The following is an 11,675-nucleotide window of genomic DNA, read 5'->3' on the forward strand; positions in this document are numbered from 1 at the left end:
GGAAGGGAAGATGTGGGCATATCGTTGACGGATAAGGACACGACGAAGACCTGTGCATTTGGAGATGACATAGGTAGTATACCGCTAGATACATATAGGGAGAGAGCACATAAAAGTGGAGAAAGAAGCCCAGCCGGAGCAGCTCCCGGAGCAGCTCCAAACCGAGAGGCACCCGCACCAGGCGTCAGTCCGAGAAGGGCGAGAGAATGTGAGTGCCTTCCTAGCCCTAGACCCGCCGAGGCGACATAACACCACCACCGACTCTAGTATATGCCGACTGTTGTCGTGCTACGGCCTTTGGCTATCCAATATCTCAGACCTGGACTCCTCATCGCCATGATAACCTAAGTGTGGTAGGCACCACCGTGTTATCCTCGGCGGCACGCACGGAGAAAGGCCAGGAGCAAGACCGACTCGCTCGTACCCGCGTCGACGAGTGTCGGTCAGCTCGCGGCTACGACCATGGGCAGGGGCAGCAGGTTGGGGAGGAAGAACAAGGTGAAGGCCGGGAAGACGAACGGGACGTCCGACGACGGCAAAAACGATGGTGCGTGCATGCTGTGAAACGTCCTCGTGGACGTGCAATAGCCACTGCGCAGGTCGGTGTCGGGACTGGTGTCAGACGAATACAAGAAGGAGGCACCTGCTCCCATGCCCTCTTCCGAGAATGGGGTGGTGCGGAGGCGGAGGCATGAGGAGAGAGAGAAAAGAAGCAGGATGGCGAACGAGGTGACGACAACTGAGGTGAGGACCATCATTATCGTGTAGAGGTATAGATGATCAAATAGGTCGTGTCTGGCGGGCCGGCCCGGGGCACGACCCATTTAATAGTGTCTGGGCCATCCTGGCACGAGCGTCGTGCCGTGCTTGGGCCGTAGAGTCGGCCCATAGTGCTGGCCCGGCCCGGCACAATTATATTTTTTACTTTACAAAAATCGTATATATATATGTACAATTTATATTCAATAATAAAAACACCTGAGCATGATGTTTTACTTGTTAGACGGCTTCACCCAGTGTCTCCCGCCCTTTTTCATCAGGGTATGGGTTCGAACCCCACATCCTACACCGCTTTTAAACATTTTACGCTGATTTAACCAAATGGTATCTATATGTAGAGTTGTGGTTTGGGACGTGGAGGTTGGTTGTGCGGATGAGACGGGTGTGCAGGTTAATCTATACTACCTATTAAGGCTGTAAGGGGTAGGCTGCCTCCTTGCGTTCTGCCTTTTTTTCATTTCCTGTTTTGCCCTCCTGCCCGCACACCTCACCTGCCCGCGTCGCCTCCTCCCCTGTCCTCCGCGTGCGTTGGGCGGGCAGCCAACTCTCCCACCAAACCCTAATCACTCCGCGCGCACGCCATGGTGGAGACTCGCCGAAGCTCCGTCGCCGCCGCCGGGAAGCGCACGTCTCCATCGCCATCCTCTTCGTCCGTACCTTCCCGAAGCACCCCAAGGTGAGAGCGCACCCCGCGGATCGAAGAATCTCGCGTCGCCGTTTCCTGATTTGACCTGTCGTTTAACCGATCTGAACTGTGGCCCTGACCAGGCGGAGTCCGGGGTCACCGACGGCGTCCGTCTTGCCGTGATGCGCGCGGCCAACCTCACAATGCTCCCTCGCCCCCGTCCATCTCGTCGTGATGCGCGCGACGCGCCTCGCGACACGCCCCCACGCGTGCTCCGCCTCGCCGCATCCCACTGCTCCACGCTGCCATCGCCACCCACAAGGCGTGCGACCTCGGCCCCGACAACCGCATCGGCAGTGCAAGACCGAGACACCTCTCGTTGGAAGGTTCCATGGTGAGTGCTGATCTGATCTGATGAAGGAGGTGGAGGACACAGAGATGGCGGCGTGGAAGGCGCCTGCAGCGTCATGTTTCCCGACGACGACGCGGTGTTAGATCCCTTGACCTAAAGCAACCCGCCATCGCGCCTCCCCAACACAGCCTGCTCCTCTGGCCTGACCTGACAACTTCGGAAGCAATCTTCCCCCTGCGCCAAACGCATCTGGATCCAGGTATCCTTCGACCACAGCTCTTCTCCTGTCATCGTCCTCATGCAGGTGTGCCCCCCCGACGAGCATAGGGTAGAGATCTATCTTGGCTCAGGTTGATTCCCTTTTCTCTTGGTTAGATGGATTCTCTTTTTAATAGAAATCCCAATGTGTTTGATTAGATGGATTCTTTTGTTGGTGCAGATTGTGTGGAATGTTTCCTATACTTTGCTCTGCTTCCTGTTTCTTCTGGGATTCAAATAAACCACGGTGCCCCCTTGAGTTTGGATTAAATTTACAGTTAGTGATGGAGAATAAAGAGTGCCAACTGCATTATTCCCCGTATAGTGCTGGGAAGTACAATTCTCACTGTTGTACCCACCTAAATTTACATGGTTCACTACCAGGTCACGTATGTCATGCAAGTTTTTGCTCTCTATTAGTCCAAATTCACTTACCAATCTGTTAGCATGGAATAATTCATGGGATCAATGATCCATATAATTTATGGTATTCCCTTCATTGCTTTGAACTGAAGTATGGGAGGGAGCTGTGCTAGATTGGACAGTTCCCTTATGTTTCTGATCTTTGTCTCCCACTTTGCTCAATTTCTGTTTTAAAGGTCTAAATTCATGCTTCTTTATATTATGCAGATTCCTTCCAAGGCTCTGTGCAGCTGTTCATCCATTTCTCCCTTCGATGTCGGTGTTTGTCCCTGCTATGTGTGTTGGATCACCATTGACATATATGTGGAAGTAGGTTCTCTGCTGAAAGAATACATACCTGTAACAAACTGGGGATTAGACCGACATACAGTGCTGGTACCCCACCTTGGTCGACAATCTTAAGGCATGTTGCAAGCGCATTCATTCTGGTTGCTTTTACTTGCATCTGTAGCTGCCTACGGACCACTTCAAATGGGTATGTAGCAGCTTCAGCACAGCAACCTGCAATGGCCCCATAGAGTAAAGTCCTCACAGTACCCAGTTCAAGTTGATCCAATGCATTTGTCTCTTGTTTTTGTTGCTTCATCATCGATACCCTTTTCTTTCCTTCAGGAGAATGCAGATAAGCCATCTTCAGTATGTCATACACTCCATAGAATACAGCGCCAGAGGGTGCCATGCTGATAAGAGAAGGCACCAATCCCTTATACAGCGAGAAGAATCCTTCAGTTTGGATCATGTGGCGGGCAACACCAATGACCCCACCTAAAGCTTCACCACCAGGAGCAACCATCTTTGTCCTGATCTGAAACCAACAACTCAAATCAGGTAATAGTCAGTGAAAAGATGACAACAAAGTAAAAGATTAAAGAAATATGTGGTACAAATTCTTTAAAAAAAACCTACTGTATCCATAGGTATGCACATGATCGTTGCACAAAGCTATAATTATCTGCTCTGCCAAGAATTATCTGAAGGGTGGGTATATAATTAGCAAACTATAATTACTGCATTGTCTCCTAAATACAGATAGGATGTGTAATGCAATGTTACCAATACATATTGTAGTATATTGTTTACTATGCACAAAACTTGTCTATTTTAGTGCACAATCACCATGCCCAAATCCACAAATTATTTCCATTCGATAGGCTTACTGTGTTGTATTCATGACCTGACTGTTTTATCTAACTGTGGTTTGATTAGCTGCTCCTGCCAAGAAGGGTGATGCCAAGACCAGGCCTTGAAGGTTGTCAAGGCTGTGAAGTCTGGGCCAGGAAAGAAGAAGACCAAGAAGATTCACACGTCCGTGACATTTCACCGCCCCAAGACCCTGAAGAAGGCTAGGGACCCCAAGTACCCAAGAATCAACACTACCGGAAGGAACAACCTTGATCAGTACCAAATTCTCAAGTATCCCCTCACCACAGAATCAGCGATGAAGAAGATTGAAGATAACAACACTCTGGTCTTCATTGTCGACCTCAAGGCAGACAAGAAGATCAAGGCTGCTGTCAAGAAGATGTATGACATTCAGGCCAAGAAGGTCAACACCCTGATCAGGTTAGCATTTGGTCCAGTGTTATTTTCTTGTGCATAATCTATTATGTTGTGCAACTATGAGTTAATTCTTAACTGTGTCTGTCCAGGCCTGATGGAAAGAAGAAGGCTTACGTGAAGCTTCTCATGTAAGCACCCTTCGGATCTCCCCTCCCTCCCTTCTATGTCTCTTTCACCAGCTGGATCCAACCGTCCATTCCACACTCCCCTGGCCCCTCACCCTCGCTGGTGTCTAGGCATGGGCGTCGCCTATGAGACGACCAAGAGTGGCGTCGGCGTCGCCTCCATGGGCGTCATGCGCCTCAAGCTTGTCATGAAGTCCATCGTCCTCATCGTCATGGGCAGAGTCCTCGGCATCTATGACCTCATCATCGCCGCCATCATCTCTGCCGGGATCAACCCCAAGGCCAAGCCCAAGCCCTACTTCTTAGACGGCTACACACACCTCTCCTTCGAACTCGCATGCAGCCTTGCTGGCCTCGCTGCCGGCATGGCCATCAGCATCGTCAGAGACACCAGAGTCAGGTATTGTACTACTCTGATTGCAGTGTGTATGCTTGAACATATATGAATAAGCAAAGCTGCAACATTTTTTCATCAGAAAATAAGCAAGCCAAACTGATCTAGAATACACTGTTTTTGAGAAATTAAGCAGCAACAAAGAAGTCTATGTGCCCCTTCTTCAATAGCAAGGTATTGTTGTGCATTGGGTTAGATGATATGTTTATGTGATCGTTACAGTGTTAGGTCTTGAGGTTATGGCTAAATAGTCAATCATCAAAATGGCAGTTACCTCACAACTTTGTAAGAAAAACAAGTTATGTGATCTTAGGTAACTTCTAAAATTTTGTTGCTTAGTGTAGCAGATTGCCAGGGTTACCTTACCTTTTTCTGTCTATCTCGGTAACAAAAGACTGTCAGTCTGCAGACACTGAAAAAAGCACACTCCTTTTAAACCAAAGGACCATGATCACAAGAGGGCATCTTCTGCTTTCTTGCCATATCTGCTGCCCGTCTCAGAGATCAATTTAAGCTGAACCTTAGTGTCCGGTTCTGTTTCATGGCAAAGACCAGTTTCCAGCCTTGAAGTCTTTATAGAATGTGGACTTCCTTGAAACAACGAAGAACACTGCACGCAAAGTGATGGTATTATTCTCCATCGGATACTAAAAATGCTGCATGAACTATATACATAGAGTATGTAAGGGTGAAGGGACAGACCAGGAATTGCAGGAACAATACAGTCTTTATCCTGCAGCACCTCCTGCCTATAAATTTCTTTGTGCTAGATATTTTGCAATTTGGCAACACTAAAGATTTTGTATTTACTCAGTCTAGATTTATCTTTGTAGCTTTATAGGCAGCACTGTTCGTCGATTCAAGCTGTTAATTAAATCAATCAGGGTCCATCTCAAAAGTTTCATGGTGAAAATCATACACTTTGTGACATGTGTTATGTCCCTATCTTGTTTCAGTGACTGCATCTATGTCCTGTGCTGCTCACCTATGTTCTGGCGTCCCTAGGTGGCGAGAAGGTGACGAGGCGTGTCCAGCACGGTGAAGCATGTCGTCGATGCATAGCAGTCTGGCACAGGCGAGAAGGACGCTCCGTTCGTTGTGGATGGCATCGAGATGGCCAATGTACGCGGGCCTAAATCCGATACTGCTCTTCTTCACCTATGTCCTGTGCTTTGCATTTCATTTCATCTCACAGCTTTTCCTCTTCTTTGTGCTTTGATCTGTTGACATGCACATGTTCTCATCGTTTATTCATCTTGCTTGCAGATCACATCACTTATTTATCTGATGACATTGTATTTTTTTGTTTGTTTCCATCTTGTATTAGATTGAATGGAATGGAGGCTCGGATACTATGGATGAAATTCTTGTTAGGATACAACAACTGGAAGAAGCAGCAGTAAAGCGTGAGCGAGCTATGGCGTACGCGTTCAACCATCAGGTTTATACTTACTAATTCGGATGTTGTAACTCATTTCGTTGTAGAAATCCACTAAGATTCAAATTATAAATAAAATTCAAATTTTCATTTAAAATCTGCACGCATGACTTAACTTTAAAACCAATCATAATTTGTTCAAGAGAATAGCAGGATTGTGAGTGCACCTAACAGAACGATGTATTTTACCCTTTGGCAGTGGAGAGCAAGGTCTGCCACAAGTCTAGGAAACTTCAGCTATTAAGTCGGTAAGGTCTGCCACAAGCCTTGGAGATGCATATTTGTCACAGATGGATTACAGACGCCTTCGTTCATAAGGCGGATCTCGCCGCAAACCCACCCCGCCTCCTAGACTTCCCATGTTTTAGTAAGATTTAAGAGTTTTGACTGGATAATTGTTGCCAGCCTAATCATTTTGAGTTACTTATGTGGGGAAAATGCATACAAGTCTCCAGTATTCAGTCAATTCTTTGTTGCTCATGGTTCTCAATTCAATTCCGATGTACTGTGAGTTTCACCAGCCTGCGTCTTGGACACATGAAACTTTATGCATGTTATTCGAGTACCCTTCTGCAGCTCCAATTTGCTTTAGCCAAACATAATTGATTTGCATAAAATTTGGAATAATTGGATCTATTAAAAAATTATCAAGCAGTTGTTCTGGTTATCCTCATTTGGGTGCTACACCAGTGATCTTGTTTATACCGCTTTCACATGTAATAAACCATAGATCCTGCCTTCCGTAGAGGCTGAGGTTGATGAAATCCTTGTTTTCCAAAAAAAGAAGAGCTTTAGCAAGAGTTAACCTTTACTGACACTTGTTCTTTTATTATTGCAGCTTCAACCCATTGCATTCATTCATTTGGTTTGAGCTCTTTGGTTAACCAACAGATCGAGATGTTGACCTGCTGGGCGGTGTAAAGTGGCATTGTACAATTTCACTAGATTCAATTTATTTAGAAAACAACTTACTGTCTTGACATAAACTGTTCTTCACAGGTAATTCAAGCTTGGTACGTCATGGGAAGGCTAGGAGCTTATAATTCTTCAAATTTGGAGGTTGGGCTCATGCAAATTTATCTTTTTTACTCCCTTCATTGGCTACTTAACTCGTAATCTCTTTCTAAAAATGTAATGTTGTCAAGTCCAATGTCAGCTGGCCAACTCCATGATGGACTATGACCCTTCATATGATTCTGAAATTGGGGCAGGGTTTGGTGAGCGTTGGAATCATTGAACAGTCTGGCCACTTTACAAAAGGATGTGTGCAAATTCTTAATTTACCCTCACTTTTTTTTCTCTTTCGGGTGGATCTTGGAACCTCAAATTACCTTGGCTTGGATGTATTACTAAACGGCTTAACACCAAGAGACATCTTTTAGGGATAGTGGTTTATAGGGTCAGTGGCTAAAAATATCTCGAGAACTAAAATAGATGAAGTGACCATCATCGGGTTTATTTTATTGAAATACGATGCTCAAAACTATTATGTTGTCACTAATTGTATGTATGAAATATTGAAATTATTTTGTCATTGCTTTTCTGACAATGTTAGTTGAATGGGCAGAGCATCCATGGCTACAATACTCTAAAAATACGCCAAACATTTTCTCTTGGTGATACTGTCGTGTCATGTGTATAAATTTTATGCTTTGTTTGATTTGCGGTACCACATAGATATCGATTCCATGTGTTTCCTTGTAGCATCGCACGGGCATAAACCTATTTGTACATAATTATAGTGGTATTATAGGTCTCTGACTTGTTCATGCAATTATTTTCAACTTTTTACGCTCTTGACGTGACATTAGAATTGTTGTTCCTTTTCATTCTGGATGGAAGAGAAGTATGTTCCTTGTTTGACTTCAGTTTTGGTTTTTTTTGTTCTTCAATTTATCTTTGCCTTTTCCCTGTATTGTTGCATCTTACATAAACACCTATGTCTCAAGTTTTTGGAGATGTACAATGACTCACTTGATGCTTTGTTTTTAGGTGCCCCTACATTTAAGGGGCGAAAGCAAATCGAGAACCGCAGAGTAGTTGAGTTGGGTGGAAAGGTAATCTCTCATTTTCTTAACCTCCACCTGTTCTGGCTTGAAACTCTGTCATCTCAGTGTTTATGTCATCTGAAAAACAGTCCGTTAAGAAGCATCGCACACCATTAAGTGTTGCGAAGCCAGCTCTGAAGAATCAGAAGAAACGAGAACAGAAGAAAATGGAAGAGGTACGCTACTCTGCCTATCCGGTACACTTTTTGTAACCTGTTTTCAAGGACATAAACGAGGAGTGACACATGAGAACTTTATGCAGGAAAAACTACTTGGGATCTTTAGGAAGAGGGACAAGGACACCAAACCTCACAAGACAAGGCCAGAGGATCGAGTGCTTAGGTCCACAGAAGGGCGCTTTAGGAACAGTATACTGAACGTCAAGCATCTTCTGGCGCCACCGAAACCATCAGGCAAGGACATGTCAGAACCGAAGATGAGGAAGGACAAGCACAAGGGGAAGGGTAAGCAGAAGGGGGCAGAAGGAAGAGACGTTGAAGAAAGCACACTTCTGTAACCTGGCTTGCTATTAAGAATTTAAGATAGATGATTGATGAAACGTTTAAATGACACCTTTTTGTGTCCGTCCTGAAATTAAGACGTTTTCTTGCTCTGCTGGAATCTTTGAAGTGATCCTTGAAACGATGTAATTCTCCAGGATGCGGTTCAGGAAGAGAGGCTTATTTGGTTCAGTTTTATATGCCCTTCGATCCCTGGGCATATTTGTATTTGTATTGTCATCTTGGATATGATCAAAGCTATGAGTATTTGTCGACGGCTGAAATGCTACCATCCCTAAAATGTTAGATTGATTTCATTCTGCAAAAGGAATACATTTCCATTGTCCAGCTACAAGAATTTTACATCGCAATCGATTGTTGCATGTCCAGTGATTGTCAGTACAAGATTACAATGGACTTTCAATTTTACACATAAAATTTAAGAATTGAATTGAATTAGTATCGGACCTTAAATATTTTTAGACCTTTTAGAAATTATCATTGTCTATTACCACCCCTAACACAGGGGACTATTCGTGTAATAAACAAATAAATAAATCGGATTCCCAAATAAAATGGCCTCCATGTATCTAGCATGGACTCGTTGCTCAGTAAAGCTGACATTTTCAATCCGAGGTAACAGTAATAATCGGCGTATTAAACGGTAAATAGGTAAGTGCCTATGCGTTGCAACGGAAATATATAATACTATGATAACTTATGTACAAATGTGTGTTATACTGTTAAGAGGAGCCGTCTGTTAGCCCTATATTTGCAAAAGAACATGGAAAATCATGATATCAATGTGCAACACACACATTTTCTTTGTACTTGCAATGTTTGGAGCAACCTTTCTGATGTATTCTTCTCGCTTTTTCAAGGGTAAGAGTTTAATGTGTTTGACAAGCTTGCAACAATCGAGCTTGCATTGGGAGCACTTGGCACGTTCTATTTCAAACAGTGCCTGCAGATAATTACTAAGAAGCTTTATTACATATATGTGAATTAACTTGCAATTTTCTTTGATTTTATATAGCTAAAAATAGTCCTAACTATTCAATGGCACCTAAAAAATTGTTCATTTATGTGGATAACATAAAGAAGACTCAACTGTCACAGGGTCCTACAACTGGTTCTTAATCTGTATTCCTGGAAACAAGCTAGACCACAGAATAAATCTTCAAAATATTCTGGTGACTTTCCAAGCCTTCCATTGAACCAAGTAAAACAATATTATTGTGACCAAATATTATTTGTTTATAATAAAAACAGGATTTACTTCGAAACACAAGGAGTTGTTACTTGCAAAGTCCTTGACAAAGTTTGCACAGTGGTTCGTCGTCAGTGGTCCAGCCCTGAGTGTACTGTCTCTCATGCCATTACACAACACACATCTCCATTCAGAAGTATCAGAATCCACGGATTGTTATTCTATATTTTTATTAGCACTTTGATAAAATATAATGATAAGACATATTGAGATGCAGAAGCAATATGATAAAATATATTGATATAAAAACACTAATTGTTATTCTATATTTTTATTAGCACTTTACATAAATAACAAAAACATAAAGCATGTGCATGCAACGAATCAAATACAACTTTAACTTCTTATCTACATGTTTAGAAATGATGACGTGCTTAAGCTTTGAGTCCTTCCTCTTCAAGGCTTCCTCTCTATTTCTTTTAGCAACTTCATGGTCTTTTAGCATCCATGAGGGAAGTCCTTTTTTCTGTTGGATGTCTGTCCACTGGACCCAGCAACGAACAAAAGCAAGCTTTTCAGATTCAGGGTTGTTCACACTTAAAACATCCATTTTGGATTTCTCAAATTCAGCTTCAACATCATCACCAGCAAAAGCCTGACGTATGAAAAAAACAGCTTACGATCCTGTTGCTACTCAAACAACGTGCAAAACAAAATAAGAAAAAAAAATGAATAGACCTACAAATAGGGACTGTAGACCATAGTTAAGGAAAACATCTGGTAATTTAGATTTATTGGTAATGCCATTGGCATTGCTCTGACCATTATTAATTTCATGCCACGACCACGTACAAGGAAAGCTCTGCAGCTCTCAACATCAAGCAGACCAGGCCAGGCCAGCATCAGCCACAGCAATGGCGTCCATGATGACAGCTACAGACGTGAAGCCGGCGCCGGCCGCTAGCGGCCCGTAGCTGAAGCTGGTGGTGGACAGGCGTTCGCGGCGCGTGCTGTACGCGGAGGCCCGCAAAGACGCGGTGGACTTCCTGATCGGCCTGTTGCGCATGCCCGCGGGCCTCGCGGCGCGCGCACTGGCCAAGCGCGTGCGCGATGAGCCCGCGCCGGGCTCCCTGGGCTCGCTCCACGCGGGCGCGCTGGCCCTAGACGACGCCTTCTTCGTCTCCAGCTCGCCCAACCGCGACGCGCTGCTCAGCCCCTCAACGCTGCCCTCCGCCGCGCTCACGCTGCTGCTCGGCGAGGGCGCAGTACCGCCGGCGCCGGTGCCTCCCCCGCCTCAGCGGTTCTTCCGGTGCAACGCGTACGCGCCGTTGCCATGCACCGGCTGAGCAGCTCGTCGGCGCGGTCGAGCAGGGCGCGGTTGGTCCCCGCAGCGTCCAGCTCCTGCACGATGCCGATGAGATCGTCGACCGCCTCCAGGAACGCGTCCGCATCGGCGGAGTCCGCCCAAATCAGCCGGTCCATGGCCACGAACTGCGAGATCTGGCGGTCCAGCGTGCGCAAGGTCCGCTCCATCGACGTGAGGAGGAGGTCGGCGGGAGGAGGTCGGAGCAGGACGAGTCGTCGGCGAGCGCGGAGGCGAGGCCGAGGAGGCGACGCGGCGCGGCGCCACCCCTGGCGATGGGGAAGACGGAGGGGTACATGGACGCGAGCAGCGCCACCGCCTCGTTGTACGTCTGGCTGGAGAACGCGAGCGGCGGGAGGGGGAGCAGTCCGGCAGCCTGCGGGTGCGGGGGAGGTGACGCTGGAGGTCGCGGCGGACCTCCGGGCCAGGGACGCCGAGGCCGAGCGCGCCAGGAGCTCCCTGACCGCCGAGCTCCGCGCCGAGCGTGCCCTGGAGGCACGGCTCCACCCGGGGCGGACCCTGGCGTCGCTCGACGAGCTCCACCTCTCCGGCCTGAACCCGACGAGCTCCACCTCTCCACCGTCGCAACTTCAACTTCA

The 11,675-nt window shown here is 46.1% G+C and overlaps 2 protein-coding genes and 2 pseudogenes across 2 annotated transcripts; 3 read left to right on the plus strand and 1 right to left on the minus strand.

Moving 5' to 3' along the window:
* Positions 1 to 2,645: 2,645 nt before the first annotated feature.
* LOC109940615 (probable mitochondrial adenine nucleotide transporter BTL3) lies at positions 2,646 to 3,368 on the minus strand. Its single transcript, XM_020540198.2, has 2 exons — positions 3,345 to 3,368; positions 2,646 to 3,243 (listed from the first exon to the last, which is right to left on the minus strand). Exons 1-2 carry the CDS (start codon positions 3,363 to 3,365, stop codon positions 2,725 to 2,727), a joined length of 540 nt encoding a protein of 179 aa, XP_020395787.1. The 5' UTR covers positions 3,366 to 3,368; the 3' UTR covers positions 2,646 to 2,724.
* Positions 3,369 to 3,472: 104 nt separating this feature from the next.
* LOC103631400 (60S ribosomal protein L23A-like) lies at positions 3,473 to 4,319 on the plus strand (annotated as a pseudogene).
* Positions 4,320 to 7,898: 3,579 nt separating this feature from the next.
* Positions 7,899 to 8,658, plus strand: LOC103630017 (uncharacterized). Its single transcript, XM_020540199.2, has 3 exons — positions 7,899 to 8,012; positions 8,093 to 8,179; positions 8,266 to 8,658. The coding sequence occupies exons 1-3, from the start codon at positions 7,914 to 7,916 to the stop codon at positions 8,518 to 8,520; spliced, it is 441 nt and encodes a 146-aa protein (XP_020395788.1). The 5' UTR covers positions 7,899 to 7,913; the 3' UTR covers positions 8,521 to 8,658.
* A 1,969-nt stretch (positions 8,659 to 10,627) lies between these two features.
* LOC103631401 (uncharacterized) lies at positions 10,628 to 11,059 on the plus strand (annotated as a pseudogene).
* The last annotated feature ends 616 nt before the right edge of the window (positions 11,060 to 11,675 follow it).

This window comes from Zea mays, chromosome 6, assembly GCF_902167145.1.
Source record: "Zea mays cultivar B73 chromosome 6, Zm-B73-REFERENCE-NAM-5.0, whole genome shotgun sequence".
NCBI lineage: Eukaryota > Viridiplantae > Streptophyta > Magnoliopsida > Poales > Poaceae > Zea > Zea mays.